The sequence below is a fragment of the Manacus candei genome, unplaced genomic scaffold (assembly GCF_025592945.1).
Source record: "Manacus candei isolate 608988 ecotype Guabito, Panama unplaced genomic scaffold, ASM2559294v1 h1tg000018l, whole genome shotgun sequence".
Classification (NCBI taxonomy): Eukaryota; Metazoa; Chordata; class Aves; order Passeriformes; family Pipridae; genus Manacus; species Manacus candei.
The window spans coordinates 8,201,727-8,222,846 of NW_026138066.1; the positions used below are offsets into that span (position 1 = coordinate 8,201,727).

The 21,120-nt window shown below is 43.2% G+C and overlaps 1 protein-coding gene across 19 annotated transcripts in view; it reads left to right on the forward strand.

The window, feature by feature from the left end:
- Window positions 1-21,120, forward strand: part of RBFOX2 (RNA binding fox-1 homolog 2) — a 173,427-nt gene that overhangs the window by 44,036 nt on the left and 108,271 nt on the right. The window contains exon 1 of one of the 19 annotated variants that reach the window (XM_051784622.1): window positions 13,459-13,999. The exons of the other annotated variants lie outside the window; for them this stretch is intronic. Within the exon in view, the coding sequence (XP_051640582.1) occupies window positions 13,985-13,999 (15 nt within the window). The 5' untranslated portion in view covers window positions 13,459-13,984. Of the gene's footprint in view, window positions 1-13,458; window positions 14,000-21,120 lie in introns of those variants that run through there. 19 annotated transcript variants of the gene reach the window in all.

The window sequence follows — 21,120 nt, forward strand, 5'->3', positions numbered from 1 at the left end:
CAATCATGTCAGATCAATTTAGTTTTTTCCTTTGACATGGCAGCAGGCCTGGCAGATGGAGAAAGCTACTGGCTTTGGACCCCGTCCCACATGACCTTTACATAAACTAGGCAAATGAAAGGTGAAATTAAGAAGGGGCTGAGTGCCTCATTGGAAAACCGTATGTGGAGCAATTATATCATGCTTGTCTCTGCGTGTGTGATCTGGAGTCTTAACATGGTCTGGCCTGGCTACTCTGCTGTTCTGTACTGCTCATCAAACATCAGGGTAATAAAACAGTGACTGAATATGTGTATGTGCAAGGGCTGGTAGCCTTTGGAAGGTAGGATTAGACGTCAGAAAGATCATAGTGAATTGCAGAAATGGCCTGAAATCCAACAATGTGAAATTAAACAAAACCAAGCTGTATTAACAAAAGGAACTGTATATGCAGTATAAAATGGAGACTTTACTGGCTAACAAGGAATATCCAAGGAAAGATCTGGGGTAGTAGGAAATAACAGACTGATTATTTGGTGCTGTTTTTTGTGATCTTAAAAACCTGGAATGCATTTCCAGGTGTGTCACATAACTGCAGAAGGTAGTTATTGTTTACAGCTTGGTACAGAAAGGGGAGCACTGTACCTACTTTTAGCACTTCAGGAAATACAAAGGCAGAATCTGAAAGTAGTCTAGGGAAGAACAAGAAACAGAGGCTCAGAGAGCCTGACACAGGAGGAAAACACCAAGCTTGTTCCTTCGTTTAAAAAAGAAAGTAGAAAGTATGGAGGATGGGGGTTGATTATTTATTATGTCCATTGAAGACAGCTAAATTTGCATCAAGGATGGCTTAAATTAGATATTATGGGGTAAACCAACATTTTCTGATTCAATGTAGTGAAGCAGTGGAACGGTAATTTAGGAGACCAGAGTTCCAGTTTCTAGGAGTCTGTAATAACAAGTTAGGCAATTCCTGATGGATGTTTGTCTAAACATGCTCTGTGCTGTCTCTGAGCATGGAGGGCCTCTTGTCTCCCCTGCCCTGTATTTGTGTTGTTTTGTGACAGTCAAAAGCCAGTTGTTACCATCTACATTGTTCCGCAGCCATATGACTGCTGTTGTCTTGGGCCTTTCTCTCTTTTTTTTTTTTCTTTTGTGGTGTGTCTAAATTGTAAGATAGGATGCTCTTCTGCTCCTATATGATCTTAAAAGTGACAGAGTTCCTGTTTTTGTGACAGCTGCCTCAGCTCTGTTTTTTCCTGAGCTTGCTTATTACTCAAAGGGTGCAGGGTATTCAGCATCTCTGAGTCAGTCCTTCCCTCTGTCTCACAGTAATAATATATATCATGTATGAACCTTGGAGTTGTTTGGTGTCTAGATTTCCCTTTAAGCTCTCTGGTCAGATCTCCATTATGAATGTGTTTCCAGGAAAGATTATTATTATTTTTTTTTTTTTAATTAACATAAACAACCCTCTCCTTGTTACCCTACCTGCAACTCGCCCTGCACGAAGAAAGGACTGAGAGAGTTCGGGAGGAGCGTTTCCTCAGTCTGGGCACGGAGAGTGCTTCCCTGTGGCTGAGATCTGCTGTGGGAGGGCAGCCCGTGTGCCTTACCCCGAGTGCAGCAACCGCTTCCCCGCCCCGCTCAGTCCGGCTGCTTCAGCAGGACCCCGAGTAAATGAATGGGATCGCTTTCTGTTCTGCTGACATCTCCTGCATGGTGAGTGAGCAGCTCTGCATTGGCTGGGCAAGGATGCTGTGTGCAAGCAGAACTACCTCAGTGAGCTACGCAGATGCTCCCGAGAATAGCTGGTGGATGGAAGATGGTTTCATTCGTCTTAGTATTAAGGGAGAGGTATTTCCAGGAGTAGCATAACGTTGCTCGGAGCAGGCATTTGCCAGATGGTTTCAGCTCCCCTGAGGCTTTGGGATGTGAAAGGGAAAGGGCCAGGAACACACTTCTGATTCATTCCATTAGTAGATTAATCGGCACTGTCCTGGCTTAATAAGTCTCTTAGATTTCCCAGTGGAAATGGCACATGTAATTCTGCCCAGGTCATGCTCTGCACACCTGTGTTGAAGCTTTCACAGTAAGATACTGGGCTGCTGCAGGCAACATCTGCAAAACAACGCTGGGGAGCGGGGGGGGCAGGATTTTTTGATGGTGGGAGACAGGAAAAAATTTTTTTAGTAAGTACTGTTAAACAATGCTTATGGGAGCAAGATGGATTGTGAGAGCATGCTTGAATTCTTCTGCCTTTTGGTGGGGGATGTATTTAAAAAATTTTGCAGTGGTAATTTGATGTTATGAGTCTTTTTCCACCCCCCTCCATTCTATATTAATTACCAGCTAGATTGCATTTTCCAGGAAGTCTGTGATTAGAGGACAAGGATGCTCTTCCTGATAAAGGTCAGAGGCTGCTGTCTCCAGAGGCTGCTGCTAAAATCATGAGCACTATCTCACTGATTTTAACTGAAAACCGGAGCAGATGCTGTGCTGCTATTTACTTGGGGGGGCAGTCCCCCACAACCTGTCTCTTCCCGCCTCTGTCTCCAAAGGCCAACCAATTGTTGGGGAGTGGATTTAGTTGCTGCTGCCCCACAAAGGAGAATGTTTGTAGCAGGTTTGTAGCTCGTGGCAGTTTTAGCAGCAATCTGTGTTTTTAACTCTTTTGGTGCCTGTGGATTTTGATGAGCTGCACTCTGATGTCACAGCAGGACCAAACTGACTTGCTGCCAGGCCTAATAAAGGTTTAGCAGTAGGATTATATCTAATGAGACCCACTGAAATTCCTTTGCAGCTGGATTTTGTTGAGGAGAGACTTCAGGTACTGCCAGCAAACTCATCGTTGCCTTTTCTGATCCCTTGTTCCTGCAACACCTGGGCTATCCTTTCTTACGGGTCAGGAGGACAGCAGTGGCTAACACTGGCAACAGTTTGATCGTCATCTATATTTCTGGGGCACCTGTCACCCTGGCTCCTTGCCATGGTCTCCCTAAGCTAAAACAGTGCTGCGCATTTCCAAGTGCTTCTGGAACATCTTGTTTTCCAGCCATTTATGGCAGCTAGCTCTGATCCTTTGCAGGGTCTGGAGAAAGACTGACAGGGGCCAAAGAAATAAATGTCATGAGACTCCAGAGCTTTCTGTTGAAAGCTGAGATAGAGATATTTTACATCCCATGGTATATGTAGCTAGATTTAGGCTCTTTGGTATTTCCAGTAGAATGGCATTTCAGAGCTGGGAGCTGAACTCTGACAGCAGCGTTGTCCCCAGTTGCTGCCAACTTTACCCCGGACAGAGAACTGCTGTTTTTCTTGAGCAGCTGCTGCTGTGGAGAAGAGTATGGGAAAAGTGATCGTCTCTGAAATAATTTGAAATATACTGACACAATAGACAGATAGAGCCAGCCATCTGAATTTCACTCAAGAATTAATCTAATCACTGTGTAATATGTTCTTACTGGTCTATGCTACCTAAAGGGCAAACTTAACTACGTTAGGCACAATTTGGAGCACTTGATTTCCTTCAGACTTAGAATCTGGATACAGCTGACTATCCATGTACGTATTTCGAGGTTTCTGGGCGTCTCTAATCCAGTTTGTAGTGACATTAGCATTAGATAACCATAGCAAGGCCTTTATCTGAAAGGAAACGTGCATTCTTCAGGTCACACAAGGATGAAAAAAGATTGTTCTGGTTACTGTTGCTTTCTGGAAATTTGGGAACAGGGAGGAATTTAATGTATTATTGTTGCTTTGTTATCTGAATGAGTAGCTTCTCTAGCAGTTACAATAGCTGTCAGACAGTATGGCTACACTTCAGAGCTGAAATTTGGATTAGGATAAGATGAGAATGTATTGCATAGGACCTAGGACACAATAAATGCACATGTTGACTAGCCATAATTCATTCAAACCATTCATCTCATCTAAACTCAGTGTGAGTGAGTTGCTACTCATTCAGTGTGTCTGTCTTAGAAAGGGATTGGAAGAGTAAGAAAGTTGCAATCAGTCTCTAATGGAAGAGTCTACTCTTGCCAGGATTTGATCAGAAAATGCAATGGAATGGAATTTACAGTACTGTTTGGTTGGTTGTTTTTGTTTGTTTGGTTGGTTTGGTTTTGGGGTTTTGTTTCTTTTTTTTTTTTTTATTCATAGTTGGATGTCGGGGAAAGAAGCCTTAATGTGAGCTCAGCTGAAGGAGTTTGAAGGTCACAGTATGTGACCCCACACAGACTGCAGTGATGTTGAAGACCAGATCTATAGCTGCTCTGCTTCTGTGAGAGCCAAAATCCTCCTGATTCAAGTTAATCAGCTGACACAAGTGCCAATTTGTTGGAACATCCCATGTTGCAAACTCTTTGTGTTTTTAGTACTCGCTGCATGTGAGATCTGCAGAATGGTAAAATGGCCTGTTAAAAGATACAGGTAGTTATCTATCCATATGCCTTCTTGGAAGTCCCATATTAAATATATACACTAAAAAGACTTTGAAGGATGGTTTTTCTTTTGCTTATAAAGCAGGAGAACAGTAGTGCAGTTAGTCTTTACATACACACACTTTTCTAAATTGTCTTATGCTCATAATTCCCCGAGGGACCAGTCAGATGGAGTGAGCTGTTTACTGCAGCCATGAGAGTAATCCAGCTGGATGGTGGTGGTGCAGGTATGGTTAAGGACTGCTTTGCTCTGAATGAGATCAGAAGCAGAATTGCTTTTCTGACAACTGACCTTTGCTGATCATTTTGGGATATTGTATTCTATAACTAAAATTTTCCAGTAGCATTTCTGTCATCTAGAAATCTTCCTCTGTTTTATATCTATTTATACTTCTTGTCTTCTGCTTTATTAATGCCTTTTACATTTGAACAGTCTGCCTTTTCTTTGTGTGGTTTGACAACTGCCAATACTCCTGTTTGAAATATTTTGCTTTTAGTTCTGTTAATGGAGATTTTGCCTGGGATTTCTTACTGCCGTTATGTAATGGAAGTATCTGCAGTCCCTGACACGTGTGTTTGGTCTCTTTCCACCCACCCGTAGTTATCTCAGGTTGATGCTGTGTTCCACCAAAGTCTTTTAGCAGTTTAGTTTTGTTGTTCCTCAGGAGATGTCATTCAGTGTTTATTGGTGTTACCCCTTCATTAGCTGCAGTCATTCCGTTCTTCCTTGCTGATTATGTACTTGTGCCGTTCCCCATAGTGAAGCCGTACTTCAGGCATTCAGCTGTTTTGTCTTCTTCATTAGGTACGTAAGGCTGCTAGGTAATGTCATGGATTATTTTTCTTCTCAGAGGGTCAAATGAAAGAATGTTATTTGAATAAAAGAAGAAATAAAGCAGCTGTGACAATGAGGATAAAAAAATGCACAGAATGTAGTATTTGCTAAGCTGATTTCTTCCCTCTTAGGAGTGTATTTGCAGTTTACTTCTGGGGCTTATTAGTCTTTGAATCTTTCTAAGTTGGAGTGAATGCATTTTATGCTCTTAAAAAGGAATGTTAAAACCCAGTCTTCAAACCGAGCAATACAGGATAGAATTTTATTCCTGTCTCCAGAAACTTTACTATCCCAGGATTTGTAAACTGCTTTCTACACTATAGTAAATTAGATCTCAGCAGTACAGGGCCTCTAGATAAATATAGTAGCCATTATACCTTGATACAGTTGTATTGCCTAGGAAATTACTACTGTTATTGAAAAGGAATTTGCTCAGGGCAAGAGGGTATCCATTACTTCCTGAATAACTCGCTAACATTGTTAACCTTCCTTTACACAAACAAGCCAGGAGGAGTCCCTTTCTGCAGGATGGTATTACTCTCCATCTGTATTCCCCTTTATCACCAGCAGGCCTAAGCCAAAGTTTCAGCATATTAATAAACCTCCATGTGGTCCAAGGAAGAGAGCTATGCCCTGTTCTTCCTCTTTCTCTACTGTTACAATACTCTCATATTCATGTCCTTTCTTAATTTGCTGGGTTGTTGCTGTGCTGATGAATTGCTGATGTAGTATGGCCACTTGACATGGTAAGCATGGAGGCAAAAAAATGGTATAATGATGCTGTAGCTCCATTGATGAGGTTTTGGAAACAGTTTCTCTGTTGCCATGTGAAATCTCACACCTTGAATTGGATGCCATCAGTTCATCCTTTTGTATAACTTCCCTTGTGGACTATAGAAAGATGAATTGTTGATGTAGGAGCTGAGTTACCTTTTTTTAAAAATTTTTTATTTATTTATGACTCCCTCTTCAGAGTCCACAACAAAAGAAATACCCTATTTAGCACTGTTAAATAAGTCTAGGGCACAGAGAATCTTTCTGCCCTTTATCAGTTCAGCTGGACATTTTACTCCTGATTTAACACTAAAAATAGACTTTTGTTGGAGTTTGATGCTGTCTAATAATTTTCTGCTACTTAATGGAAAAATTGAAAGGAGATCAAAATTTGTGCTCTGGACATTACTAGTGAAGATATTAGGGCAGTTATTAACTAAACTTTAAAAAGTATATATTTAAATACCAGGATTAGAGCTTATTCTGATCCCCTCTTACAAGTACCTAAATGTATTTGCTGTATGCCAATTCAGTATGGACTTTAGACTAGATCTAGGTATGACAGAATTGCAGAAGATACAGCTCGAAAATCAAGTCTGGGGGGGCAACACAGCAGCTTGCTAGAATCTCCTCAGAAGGTACTGGGAATTGCAGACTTTGCTCCTAGTCCACCACAGTAAGACTGACAGGTATATTTCACGGAAAATCCCACTTGGCTGCCCAAACTCATGTTTGCTATATCCTGGGAGTGGCTGCATCATCATTCTGTTTCTGCAGGTGAATGCCCAAACCAGTATACCAGAGCATTAAGAATTCCTTACATCTAAATGCTCACATGCTCTTGAGCATTTAACTTTGAATTCTCTGGGTTCACAGTTTAGGTTTGTTGATGTGGGTGTTCTTGGTTTTAGTTTAAAAGTGTATTGCTGAGCTTTTTCTCTTGAAGAATTGACAGTGCCTTATACAATGGTGCTCTTGAGCATAGTTGTGAGGGGAGGAAAATACCAAACAAACTCAAAAAAGCTTTTCTTGGGATCCATTTTCTTCCCTCCCCCCTTGAATGATAAGCTGTGAATTGAGATCTCCTGAAGTTTATTTAAGGACTTAAATTTAATTACTGTGTGAAGTCAGTAGCAGGACAGTCCTTGAAAATTATTGGGTTTGTTTGCATGTGAGGGTGTTTTATTGTTCCAAGCTTTCTGATTTTTGTGGAAGATAAACTAGCTCTTGATAGTTTGCTTTTAAATAAGTAGTCTCTTTTCAGAAACCTCTTGCTGTGTAGCTGAACCATACCTGCAGGAGAGAGAATAGGATTCCAGTTTTCCAGTAATGAAATGGGTTGCTCTATAACAAAATGGCCTTTTTTTTTTTCCCCTTGTAATATGCCAACGTTTGGCTTATTTGCTTGGCAAAACATCTGAAAGGGATTGTGGTATTTTTTCTCTGGGTGATTTATTGTATGCACTTTGTGTTCTTGCTTCCTTTCATAAACAGGATAATGCAGAAAGAGGCTTCCTGGAGTCCTTTCGGATGTTAAGAGGAAATCTACCTTGTGGCTCAGAAATTCTTATAATCATAGATAATGCCAGGATCCTGAGCAGAGGGAGTCTTTGCAAATGAGCAGTACTCTGCCGCCAGGGTAGTCTCCAGCGGCACCGAAAGGAGCAAACCAACCTCAAAGAAGATCCTCTTATCTCCATAGGAACTGCATGTGTGCCCAGGGCTGCCTTCTGTGCTTCTCCCCAGATAGCTTCCAGCCCCATTTCTAACATTCTTTATAAAAACCAAAACAAACCCCAAATAAAAATCAACCAATCAAACCAAATAAAAAATGGCAAGACACAAGGCAAGCCCAAACCCACAGCTAGCAGGAGTCTGGTTCCCTTGTTCTCTTACCAGGACCTTCTGCCAGAGTCAGATAAGCCATGGAAAGCAGCCGCTGAGTTGGAGAAACTTCTCTCTGGGTGCTGCAGAACATGTCACAGTTCCCATCTCCAGACAGACCTTTTGTAGATAGTTCTTGAAATGTTTGTAGTGGTGGGGCAATGGTCTGATTCTTCATCCTCAGTCTAAGTCCAGCTTCCGCATAAAATATGAGAGCTTGGTCTGGCTGTTGGCTGTGAAAGTCACTGCTTTCCTTTGGTTTAAAATTAAATTTCCCTCTTCAATCTGCTCCAGCCTTGGGGTACCTTCCCTCCCGCTCCCCAGCCATGGAAAACTGCATGGTGAAGATGAACATGTAGATTCAATAGCACTTACTAACCATAAAAGAATAATCTTTATTTTAGAGTTCAGCCTATTTTAAAGTGTTTTACAGTTTTGTTTGACAGGTAAGGTTGCCAGGAAGCCTTATTAAACATTAGGAATAGATATTTTTATGATCACTATTCTTTATTCATGTATCCTGAATGCTCTCCCAGATGTGTTCAGGTACCCAGGTTAATTTGCACTTCCCTACCAGTAGCTTTCCACTGGCATCTTTGTTCCGCAAACATTCTATTATCAGACCCCATTTCATTTTTCACTCTGCTCAGCACTGGACTGTTATTTTAGCTCTCATTAGTGGAAGAGTTCCAACATGGATGCCTCTAGGAAAGTTCAGATGCTGCGAAAATTGGTATTGGTGCCTTCCCCTGTAGCATTGCTTTCCTGATGCAGTCTTCTGTATGACAGAAGCTGGCCGAGCTCAGCTAGCAGCAGCAGCACTTTAATAATAATGGGCTTCAAGAAACACCTGCATTTGGGGTTGCCATTGCACCACAGCAGTACTTTTGGCCTTGCAGCAGGTTTAATGTTAGTACTGCAGTTAGGGCTTGTTAGAGCTGCAAGTGCAGGTGATGCAGTTCAAAGCAGACCGCGCACCTTCCCAAGTGTCCACATCTAAATATGTTCACAGTTGTAGTTTGGTTAAAACCCACTTGTTATCTGGTTACATCCCTTTTGTTTGCAAGCTTGAGCCAGATAAGAGAACTACAGAGCTGTTTGTTGGGTGACTGTTGGAACATCTTCCTTAGTTACTGCTGGAATGGAAAGCATTTCGTTATCACAGACTGCAACAGCTGACTTTTCTCCAAATATAGAACAGAAATACGTATTGAATCCTTTGGCTCTTTCTTCAGTATTGGGAGTGTGTCTACCTTTTCCCCATAGTAGCAAATCAATGCAATTGCTGGAGTTTCTATTCTTGAGAAGCTTTGAAAAAACTCATTATCGTCTTCCAGCTTTGACTATGGATTTTGCCTCCTGTTGTTAGGATTCCCTTGTAAATTTTATTTTTCCCCTTTCTAATTTCCTTTCTATTTTCTTCTCTCAGCTTTTCTTTTTTTTTTTTCCCCACTTACTAGAATATATACAAATGTTCAAGTGTGGGGATGTGACAAGGAAGCCCAATAGGCAATCTGTCTGTCTAGGAAAAATATACCAGTGTACCTCTGGTCCCACTCAAGTGCTCAGTATGTACGTAGATACACTGGTTTGGTCTCTATTCTCCTTACATATATCCAAATGCAATTGTCACAATCATTTTAACTAAGCTACTGCTAATTTCTGTTTTTACAACTGATTGCTCTTTTCTGTCAAGATGGAATCTAATATGGACTTACTCATTTTCAATGTAACACTTCTTGAACTAAGAAATTGTTTTCTGTAATTTAGAAATTTGGAGGGCGTTCTTTGGCATTAGCCCCCCGATGCCTCCTGTGAATGTCGTTGCATTAGAAATTCCTGATCAAATGGGTTTTTCCCTCTGTTATGAAGAGGTGCTCAGCTAGCCACTCATCCTGTGTGCTATCTAATGTGATTTCAGTAGTGTGTAGCAGGCACACCAGCTTGTACCCTGTCTTGAGCTTTATCTGCTAGAATGTTAATCCACGAGCATTTGAAATCATATGCCTCTGAGACACCATCAGCTAGAAAGAGATAATGTCAGTTTGAAACTGTGCTGTACCCATTCCCCATTTGCCCACTCTGATCTCTCCTAAATAGGCTAGAACTTTTTGTAGAATATTTTTTAAGCATTTGGCTTATTTGAAACTTATATACCAGCACTGGTTTTGGGTTCAATCTGTGTACATAACTGAGCAGCCACGATTACTCTTGTGTCATTAAGGCTTTTGATACTGGTACAGAAGCAGGTAGAATTTTTTTCCTTTTTATCAGTGCCTGTTATTTTGCCAAAGACATTTAAATAATATTAAATAGGTGGTTACTTGATCCTTTTTTTCTCTTTTTCCTTTTGTTGCTTGCTAAGGCCTTCCTTACCTCTCTAACAAACATTAGTCTTTCCAGACTGCTTTTTCCCCTTTCACTTTGATTTACACAACAACCTCCCATCAGAGAAGAGGGACCAATGTTTCACTAGGCTGCAACTCTCCGAACATTTTTCTAGTTGCTTGGTATATATTAATTTTAAAATATTTTTCTTTCTGCTTTTAATCTTCTTTGAGACGTGAAAGATCCCTAAGAGATCATGTGTATTCCCACACACAGCAGCCTCTCTGAGTTCCCTGACACATATCCTGTAAAGCTCTGTTGTTAGGATTAAGACAAAGCATTTGCAGAGGATCCTAGCTACCTGTTTCAGAAGCCTGTCTTAGTTATGTCTGTCTTTCTGGAATAAGATGCATTGACATACTGCTGTCTTTTGCTCTTTAGAGAATAGGTTTGGTTTTTTTAGGATAAATTTTTTTAGAAAAAAGTGGGTTGTATTGGTACTTTGTACAAACTGTCTAATGTAGTTGAAAAATCTGAATAAAAGCTTAAAGAAGGCATAATAATTTGTCTAGTTGTTCCCCCTCCAATAGTTGTATTGACCAAGTAAATATTTTTCTTGCTTCTGAGGCTAAAATGGTTACCCCACTGCCACCTGTCTACAACTGTGGATAGTCTTAGGCATGCACCTCATGTTCCTAGTGTTGGTTTGAGCCTCTGGGCAGCAGCAGCGGCTCTGTCGAAGGGAGTCATCCTGCAGCCTCCTTTTCTGACCTGCTGGGTACTCCTCTCACTGCTTGAGAATACTGAGTGTTGAGAAACCTGCTCTTGCAGTTCATCAAACAGGGCTCCTGCTCCAGGACAACGGTATTACATCACTGCTCTTCTCTGTAATCTTCCCATATACCTTCCATGGAGAGGTGGTGGCCTTGTAGCAACAGTGAAACAAATTTTGAGTCAGTATTTGGATGATTCAGGGAGGGTTCATGGGTCTTGTTTTGATTTGGAGGTTGAATATAACCTGCACAGCTGTGGAGTTGCTGGGATGATGCTTGTAACTAGTTTCAGTTGTTGACTGGGATGATCTGTGACAAGTCTCACTTGTTGAAATTAAGGAACAGGCTTATTCTGAAAGTTTCTTTTTTTTTTTTTTTTTTTTTTTCCCCCATGGAAGAGTGACCTAAAGGATGAGAGATCCTGGGGAAGAAGGGAGAGAATTTTTTTCTTTTTTTTCCCTTTTCTTATTTTTTTTTTTAAATTAGGGAACTTGATAGTAACTCTTCGGCTTAGTTTTAAGCACTCATCATTTTCAAGTCTTTTATGGTAATACATATGAAGTAGGATTTATTTGGGTTTGCTCACCTGGTCCATGTGTCATCTCACTTTCTCCTCTGCACACAAGGAATCTCAGCTTTCATTAAAATGTTACTTAAGATCATTTTTGGATCGCGATTCTGGATCAGAAGAAAACCTTAAAAATGCCACCAAGGTTATTTGGTGCAGAAGTGTCTGCTTGAGTCTGCAGGCTGGTTGAACTAGTCACTGCTGCTGGTGTGACCCTGCTGCAGAGATGTTAACAGAAGTGTCTAACCATGATGCAAATGTCAGCATTGCTGCTGTTTCACTCCTCTCAGAGCCTTTGAGAACAGGTTTATGGATCACATGCTTCACTCTTTGGAGACTGTGGTGCATAGGCTTTGGTGCCATAAGTGATTTTTAGGAACATTGCTTTTCACCTTCCCAACCTGACCCATTGTGCAAAAAGGTGAGAACAGATGGGGACCTGCGCAATGCCATAGTGGAACAGGCCTGTGACATCCCATGTTCCTGGAGGACCTTCTGCTCCTTCCCCTGAAAAGCAGGACCTGAATTTTCCTGGCTGGAAAATGGAGTGTCATCTTGCCTAGTCCCTAACTAGTACATCCCTATGACTGCTATGTCCTGGTCATGACAATAAGCCTTTTTTTCCTGGTTTTTATGTGTGACTGCAGTGACAGTCATGTATTTATTTCCTTAGAGCCCATCGGTGTCCTGTGTGTTCATGCCTGTTCCTGGGACAAGCCTGCCCTGGGGTGTGTCTGTGGCTTGCTGAAGGCGAGGGGAGCCTGTGGAGTGCAAAGCACGTCTGGGATGTCTGGTCTGGCTGTGGTGGGAGGCCCATCCATTTGTCACCCCATGTAGGTAGGGTTTCACTTGTGTGTGGAGCCTGGCAGGCCACAGGATGCTTGCTTTGCTCGAAGCCCACTGGATTGCATTTGAGTAATCTATAAGTACAGGGAGCAGAGGTGATACGTGGAATAGCACTGTTTCTATATCTTTAGCTGAGATAAAACTATTCCTTCAAAACTCATTTCCAAAGAGACCAGTGCCTCAATGAAAACAAGGTTGTTTTTTTTTTGTTTGTGGTTTGTTTGTTTGTTTGTTTGTTTGTTTTGGTTTGGTTTTTTCCTCCCCTGTTAGACACAGGGCCATATTTAACTTAGCTTTTGGAGCCCAGCGAGGGAAGTCAATTCTTCATTTTGAGGTGGGAAGGGAAGGGGGCGAGAAACCCGTTTTCCTAGTTTGGAAGAGCGGTTTAACTGATTAATGAGATGTGAGGTGACACTCATCCTGTGGCATCGGGCACGGGGGATGGGACGAGGATTCGCTCCTGCAGGGAAGGGCTTGCTGGTGCTTGTCTTGGTGGCTGGGGCGAGTGTCTTTTGCTCAGCGCGCCTTCCCCGGGGCTGCCGCCCCACCGGCAGAGCTTTGCTGTCCTGAAATTGGAGCAGGCTGGGAGCGCAAGGCTGCAAGGGCACTTGCCCCAGTCAGACTTGGGGGGAAAGCTGCCTCCAAGCAAGTGGGAACCCGATACACTCTGAGGAACCGGAGCCAGCTGCTGCTTTCCCTTTAGCAATATGCAAGTCTGTAAAATACTCATGTGGAGCCACCTGCGAAAGCAGATTAACCCCTTTATCTGTGTCGCTTCTTTTCTCCAGCTCACGCCGCCAGTGGTTGTTTTTCCTGAGGGAGTTCCAGGGTGGCTGGCACACACAGATTTTCTGCTTAGCTTCAGGATCCCCACAGTTGTGCCCCTTGATTCCTGTCAGTGGTTAATGATTAAATACAGCTACTGAATTGTAACCGAATTTGGGGTGTTGACTAGTGGGGTAGATGAAGACGTGCAGAACCTGCCTATGGCACCTTTCACGGCTCCTGCATCTATGGATGATTCCTGCAGAAGCAGTTAGTGGGTGGGTCAGGGAATGGGTCCTCACCCCCAGTGACCTTGGAGGACAATGCTCTGTTCTGCCTCGTTCACGGCTAGAGGTCCCTTCTTCTAAAGTAAGCGCTCTCCGGCACTGGGAGCCGGGCTGCATTTATTACTAACCCCACCCATCCCTGCCTCTTGCAAGAATCTTGTGAGGCCGAGATTGTGTTTTTAGAAGCAGAATGACAGAGAGAAATTCCCTGGAGGCGAATGCAGAGTGTGTGCTGTGCACGCCAGTACAGACACACGGGGCTGGGAACTCCCAGAGAGAGATTAAGTGCGAGAGAAGAGCGCAGAGCAGCCAGAGCTGGAGGAGGGGGGTGGAGGAGGCGAGACGCTTTCTAAGCCTCAAACTGAGCCGTTCGGATTTTTTTTTCTTTAAGAAAAAAAAAACCAAAAACCACCCTCAACCAACCTCGGTCTCGACAATCTTACTGAAGTGCCTCTTGTGTTGCCGGATCATCTCACTGCTGGGTTTGAAGGACCCAGGCTAACATGATGTACCTCTGGGTGAGTAGGAAGCGTGTGTGAGGGCTTGCACACTTTGCACATATAAGGAATGGAAAGCTGAAGGACTCTGCACTAACGTGAGTGGCCTTCACTGTTGGGCTTAGCTCTCTGCAGCCTCTACACACAGTGGGCTATTTTTCCCTTGTAAAAAATAATATTTCGGACAGGTACTATTAACTGGGTATCGAGCAGGTTTTTCCTGTGGTTATAGGTTTCTCTGGAGAGAACAGTTTTGGGCAGGTGCCTTGGAGACAAGATTTTTGGTATAATGCTCATCACTGTCTGCCATCTGAGAGACCTCTGTGTGTATATATATATATACACATATATATATATATAATTTTTCTTTGGTTGCATAACACTGTTCCCATGTGCCTCTGCTTTATGGGATTTTGGTGTTACTGAGAGACATCCCAGGTAGTGAAGGACTGCTGCTGTTAGGGATCTGTAGTCACTGAAGGTTAGGAGACGAGCAGGAAGGGAATACATAGTTTTGGAGTTTGGGAGAGAGAAGCTGTTTCTCAAAAGTTGGATGCAAGGTTGTTTTTCCAGAAGTGGCACAGTTACTCAAGTTTCTGGTGGAGTATGGAAAATAATGTCAGGAAAAACATGTGTAAAGTGTTATATAGATCCAGCAAGCAAAGTAAAAGCTTATATAAAGGCATATATATTTTCAGCCTTTGAGCAAGGACTGGAATTTCCTCTGGAGCAGTCAGTTCTCTTAGAGTGCTCAGTCATCTATGTGTAGTTTTGTCTGCTCCTGGGCACCCCTGAGATCAGCAGTTTGCCCTTGGGTTTCCTTACCTAGATATGTGAGGTGAAGAATAATTGGGTTCCAAGTTTTTGTCCTTTTTTTTTTTTTTCTTAAAACCCACCCTCGTTCCTAACACTGAGTGTGGGGGCTCTCGCTGCTGCTGGCTGCTGTTAGAGTCTGACTCCCCATCACTCCCAGGAACAAACACTGGTTTATTTTAGCAACAAAGCAAGCCTTGGAACCCAGGCAGAAGGATTTGACTTCCCTTCTTTGCACATACACACACTATCTTTGTTGCAGGGTAACTTGACTCTGCGCAGGGGTATGCACACTTGCCTGGTTTCGTCCAGCAGGCCCTGCTGGCAGGCACGTCCACCTCCTCTGCTCTTCCTCTTGCCACAGCCTGGTGTGCGGGACCCCAGCTGGGGTGCTGGTTTTCAGTGAGAGAGACTGGGCAGGCCCCATGGCTCAGCTAAGATTTGTGCTTGGTTTGGTGGGTGGGGTAAGAGGAAAAGTAATTCAGCCATGCTGCTGATGATTTTAGATAAGGGGTAAACAATGGAGATGTTCCTTACTCTGCTAAAACGAAGAGGATGAGTGTGGGAGCAGACTAGAGCTGCCCTGCTATCTCGCCTCCTCATGCTGAGGGGTGTGTGAGCACTGTAGTGTAAAGCAGAGGTGTTAGCCTGCCTAAAGACCAGCTTTGGCCCAAAAGGTGAAGCCTTGTCCTGGGTTCTTAAAAGAAGGTTGAGTTTTGGGATGTTTGCTGACAAGACGAAGGCTGGTAACCCTCCGTGGGGTGCCGCTTCTGCCTGCACCCTAAACTTAGGGCAGCACTGCTGCTGTGTATGCATTGCAGTTAAACTTAAGAGAAGTGGGGAAAAGAAATGTTAAATGCTTGAAAATAGCTGAAGGGGTTTTAAAGGCCTCATCTGGGCACTGTGCCATGATAATTAAAGAAATTAGTGAATTTTTGCTATCTATATATGATCTTTGCCTTCTCAGTACAGGTTACCTTATTACTTTCGCGGAATCTTCTCCTCCTTGGTCCTTTCAGGAACCTTTTCTTCCGTGCCTATTTGTGTTTCTGCTTTAAGCTCTTTTTATCTGACAGGCTGCATAACCTTTAGCAGTGAGAACAAGGAGCCTCAAGTGACAGATCTGGTTTGGTGTGGGGTTTGCTGTGCCTCGCCTGTGCCAGTTTCTTGCTTCCCTGCTCACAGGTTCCCCCCCCTACCTCCCATTGTCTCCTTGTTCCCATGCTGTCTTTTTTTCTGTTCTGTGCCTCTTGTCCTTGGAATGTCAAGACTTCAGTAGATGCATGGAGATTTGTACTGAGTCATTCCTTAATTCAATGCATGAAGCTACATTAATGCAATGTTAAATTTGAGGTTTTAAATATGCAAGTCCTGAAATCCAGAATTAAGGTTCCCACAGCAACCATAATGTTTCTTCCCCCCACCCCCCAAGGGGTGCACATTACAGAATTATCTTCTTTGAAGAGATTGTGCAATATTGAGTGCTGTCAGGTTTGACAAATAGTAAAATAAAAAGGAGAATATGTCTTTCTCTGCAACTGTGGTATAGCATGGATACCGAGCCTAGACATACAGGCTACCTGCAACATCACAGTCCCCGATCATAATGCTGTCTCTGGATTGAAGTGGTGCTGTAGCCTTGCTTCAGACTGACATTCTTGCTTGATGAACTGTATTCCCTCGGGTTAAACTTGTTGCAGGATACTCTTAAATATTTGAGAGCCTTGTAGACTACAGGAGATTGTGGGCTGTGGAGATCTGGAGAGTGGGAAACTTAAAATATCTGTTGTGATGACCTAATGCTTGGCATTGTGAGGGAAGTGAAGGCGGCAGACTATCTGTGCCATTAAATATCAAGAGAGACTATTTATCTTAACACTTTTACTGTGTAGGATGCAGTTGTATGAAGTCTTTCTGAGGCAGAGATGGTATGATAGTCCCTCTGATGGCGTAGACCATTTGAGTGCATCGTCAGTGTTGAAACTCAAGGTGGGTGCTTTGCCATATGTATAGGTGTGTATAGGAATTCTATTTTGCAGACAAGAGTATTTTTTGGGGGGGGGACACCATTTAACTCTGCTTTTGTCTCTTCTCTCGTTCGTCCCCATTTGCATGCAGCTGTCTGGGCTCCTGAATTGCTCGAGAGGGCTCCTAGTCATCCATTCTCTGAATGGGACATGGGGTAATTTGGACTATGAAGGCAAGAGGGTCTTTGAGGGAAGTCAGTACTGACAACATGGGGGCAGGTGTTCTGCTGGTGACAGCCAGGAGCAGAGTGGTTTGAATGTGGAAAAAGTGTTCAACCCTTTACTGGATAAGAAAGCCCGATTCTTTTTTTTTTTTCCTTCCTTTTTTTTTTTTCCTCCCATTTATGAGCAGATGAATCTTTGTGTACTGTGAGTCATAAGATATAATCTAGAGTCATTTCATTCCAAGTATTTTCTAAAGAGCATGATGTGTTCTGAGAGTTGCATGTATGAATGTCGCCTTGTTGGAGGTCTGTTTTTACAAGAAAGGTTGAAAGGAAGGGGCAGCAGCCCTATGAAGCAATTTATCAATCATCCTTCTCCTGTGCTCAAAGACAGCTGAAACTATCAAAGGCAGGAGGGACCAAGGTATGGGAGGTCCATGCTGTTGCTAGGCTTCTCGTAGGAAAGCACTGGATTCATTGCTCTGATCTCAGTTTATAGTGGGTATGGATAATTTCCTCATTTCTCGCAGCCACGTACAGGGTACATGCTGAGTGTCTGTGAGAGGGCTGGCTGCCTATTGCAACTAGAAATGATTCCTTTCTCTAGAGCCTTGTGAAAGTGAAGATCTTACCTAGACCCGCTAATTACCATACAGCAAGAATAATGCTAGTAAGCTTGCCAAGCTCATTTTGGATTTTTTTTTTTTTTTAGTTTTCTTCCCGACCTGTCTTTTACTTGCCTTTTGTCACTTAAAAGTCTCTCCTTGCATTCACTGGAACAACTTTTCCCTCTAGGCTGCAAGCTCATCAGCTTTACCACCAAGGGATTGGAAACCCAACTCCGATGCCAAACTTGAGTCTTAGCAACATGCTCTTCCTCATGCCAGGTCTTTCTGTTATTTGTTTGGTCTTTTTTCATGAGAGTGAAAAGTATGAACATTACGGCATGGTTTTCGAAGTGTGCGTTTGATAGCAGCAAAGCAAGTGGCTATCCAGGGAAAACTGCCTCCCTGCTTTGTTCTGGTGCCAAGCCTGGGGCAGCTCTTACTGGGGAAGTCTGGCTGTGCCTCTAGGTCTTTGGCTGGAACCTGTTTGGTAGGCATGGCAAATGAACACGTCAGCCAAAATGGCAAATGAAGCTCTGACGGGAGGGAGAACGCGCAGCTGCTGTATGTGAAAGGTGCGTGCGTGGCGTGGTCAGTGCTAAGAGAGGTTAAAATGGGGTTGCCTCTGGGAGACTGTGGCTGTGAGGGTGTAGAAAGGTTTTCCTGATTGCCTATTAGAGGTCAGGTGTGGGTGAATTTCTGCGAGTGTATTAAAAGACATTTTGTGTTAATATAAACACTGATTTTTGGATTCTTGCTCCAGAGCAGGAAAGCTCTGGAAAATCATAAAATGGAGCTCATGTGAAAATCCTCGAGTGAGTAGCCTGAAAGCTGATTCCCCAGCCTGCAAGTCCCTGCGGTGCCATACTGTGGCATGCACACATAGCAGCTTGAATCCAGAAGTAATATAGTTATGTTTGTCCAGCTCTGCAGCTGAGATAATGAGTTCTGCTGCTCGATAAGGTTTATTAACTTTGGTGCAGCACCTCATGAACATGGTTATACTGCTTCCACACTTGAACTGTTCCGTGCACAGCTGGGTTGGGGATATCTGCATTGTGTTCTTTTGGGGGTTAGTGTGACAAAGCGACTTGCATTTGTTTGCATCTAGAGTTTTAAAAAAGCTTTGGAGTTTTGGGAAACAGAGAAAGAAGAGTTTATGAAAGAGATTATATAATGTGACTGTCTGTGTTATTAGAGGACTAAAGTTGATAATCCAGGTGATCTTTTCCAATTCTGTGTTCCTGCAAGCCTGTAATTGTGGAAGATGTCAAGGTCCCAACCGAGATGAGAAAGCCCAGTGCAGTTCAAAAAGACAAGGTATTTCATGGCTTCAGGATCAGAATGATCTCTTCTGTAGGATGATTTTATCTGGTTTTGTATAAATCAAGTGTCCAGCACATTGCCATCATATTAAGGAATTCCCTTCCTTGAGGAGTCTAAACAAAAGAATTAGGGGGATGTAGACTGGCTGAGTTGGTGTGAATTTCTCCAGCAGCTCTTCTGCCTGACTGCTGTATTCCCACCTGTCCAAACAGTGATGAGCACAGGGGACTCTGTTTGCTGTAAGCCTGTCCAAGTCCTGGGAGACTGACAGGGACTGGGTCATGTTTAAGTTAGTTTTTCACAAAACAGCCTGTTTATCTTGGAAGGAAGAGAATAAACCATAAGAGAATAAGGAGAGAATAAACCTCAGCCTTCCTGATTTCCAGCTGAAAGCTTGAGGAAGAGCACAGATAATAGCGATTTGGGACTGAACATCTGTGTTTCCTGCACTTCCCATGGTGCTTATTTGCTAATCTTAATTCCATTAGCCCCAGAACTGTTTTCACAGAATCACAGAATTGTTAGGATTGGGAGGGACCTCTTGAGATCATCTAGTCCAACCCCCCTGCCAAGGCAGGGTCACCTGGAGCAGGTTGCACAGGAATGCATCCAAGTGATTTTTAAATGTCTCCAGAGAACGAGATTCCATAACCTCCCTGGGCAGCCTGTTCCAGTGCTCTGCCACCCTCAATGTAAAGAAGTTCTTCTTCATGTTGAGGTGGAACTTCCTGTGTTTTGGTTTATGATCATTGTTCCTCGTCCTGTCACTGGGCACCACTGAAAAGAGTCTGGCACCATCCTGTTGACACCTGCCTTTGAGATATTTATATGCAATAATGAGATCCCCTCTCAGTCTTCTCTTCTCTAGACTAAACAGGCCGAGGTCCTTCAGTCTCTCCACATAATAGAGATGCTCCAGACTCCTGATCATCTCTGTGACCCTCCTGCTGGATCTTCTCCAGTAGCTCCTTGTCTTTTTTGTACTGAGGAGCCCAGGACTGGACACAGCATTCCAGATGTGGCCTCACTAGTGTTGAGTAGAGGGGGAGGATCACCTCCCTTGGCCTGCTGGCCAAACTTGTTTCTATGCACCTCAGGATACCATTGACCCTCCTTGCCACAAGGGCATGCTGCTGTCTCATGGTCAACTTGTCACCCACTAAGACTCCTGGGTCCTTCTCTGCAGAACTGTTCTCTAGTAGGTCAGCCCCCAACCTGTGCTGGCACTTGGGGTTATTCCTCCCCAGCTACAGTACCCTACACTTGCCCTTGTTGAACCTCATTAGATATCTCTCTGCCCAACTTTCCAATCTGTCAAGGCTGTCCTAGTCCCCAAGGCTATGGCGGCAGTATAGGAGAGGTCTTTGAGTGGCTCTAAATTGGAGTGGCTTTTTTGCCACAGCTCTGAGCAGTCACTAGGGTAGCAACTGTGTATGTGTGCATGCCTAACCAAAAGGATGATTGGATGGCTTGTGCAGTTAGCTGGAAAAGATTCCTTCATCCTTCAGTGAGGGCTACTGGGTCAGCAGGAGCTTGAGTCACAAAATGTTTTCTTTGCAGAGTTGTCAGTGTGGAGGAGGATCTGTGGTCTGGATGGTACCCCGTACTGAGGGCCGTATGATGCACCCTGTGGCCATGCATTGGATAGACAAGCTGTGCTGATGGACCAGTGCAGATAGTTCCATGCTGGAAGTGAAAACAGGCCTGCAGAAAATTAGGAAATCAATTGAGGATGTGCTTTGTGCCCTCCGGTGCTAAAGTCTTTTACTGAAAGTGTTAAAGATTCCTCAAAGCTGTGAAGAAGCTTAAACAAGTAATTAAGTTTCCTTCGTCTGTCCCTTAAATTTAGGTTTCATTGTTCTCAGAGTCCTATGTCTCATGACTAATATACTGCCTGCACAATGCGCTGGCTGATTTTTTACCAGATGGTTCTTGGGTCTGTAGCTGAATCCAGGGCAAAGGCATTTAGTTTTTCTCCTGCCTCAAATGAAAGATGCTGTCCCCCACACAATGCTCTAATTGAATATTGGACATAAGACAATGATGAAGTGAAAATATTTTGACCAGATGACAATTTTTAAAGATATTCTTAGGGATTATTATTCATTGTGTTTTAAGGAGCTGACATAGGATGATTCTAGAACACTCCTTTTTTTTATAATTTATAAATCATTTCATGTTGAAACAAAGTTTAAATGCAGAAAAAT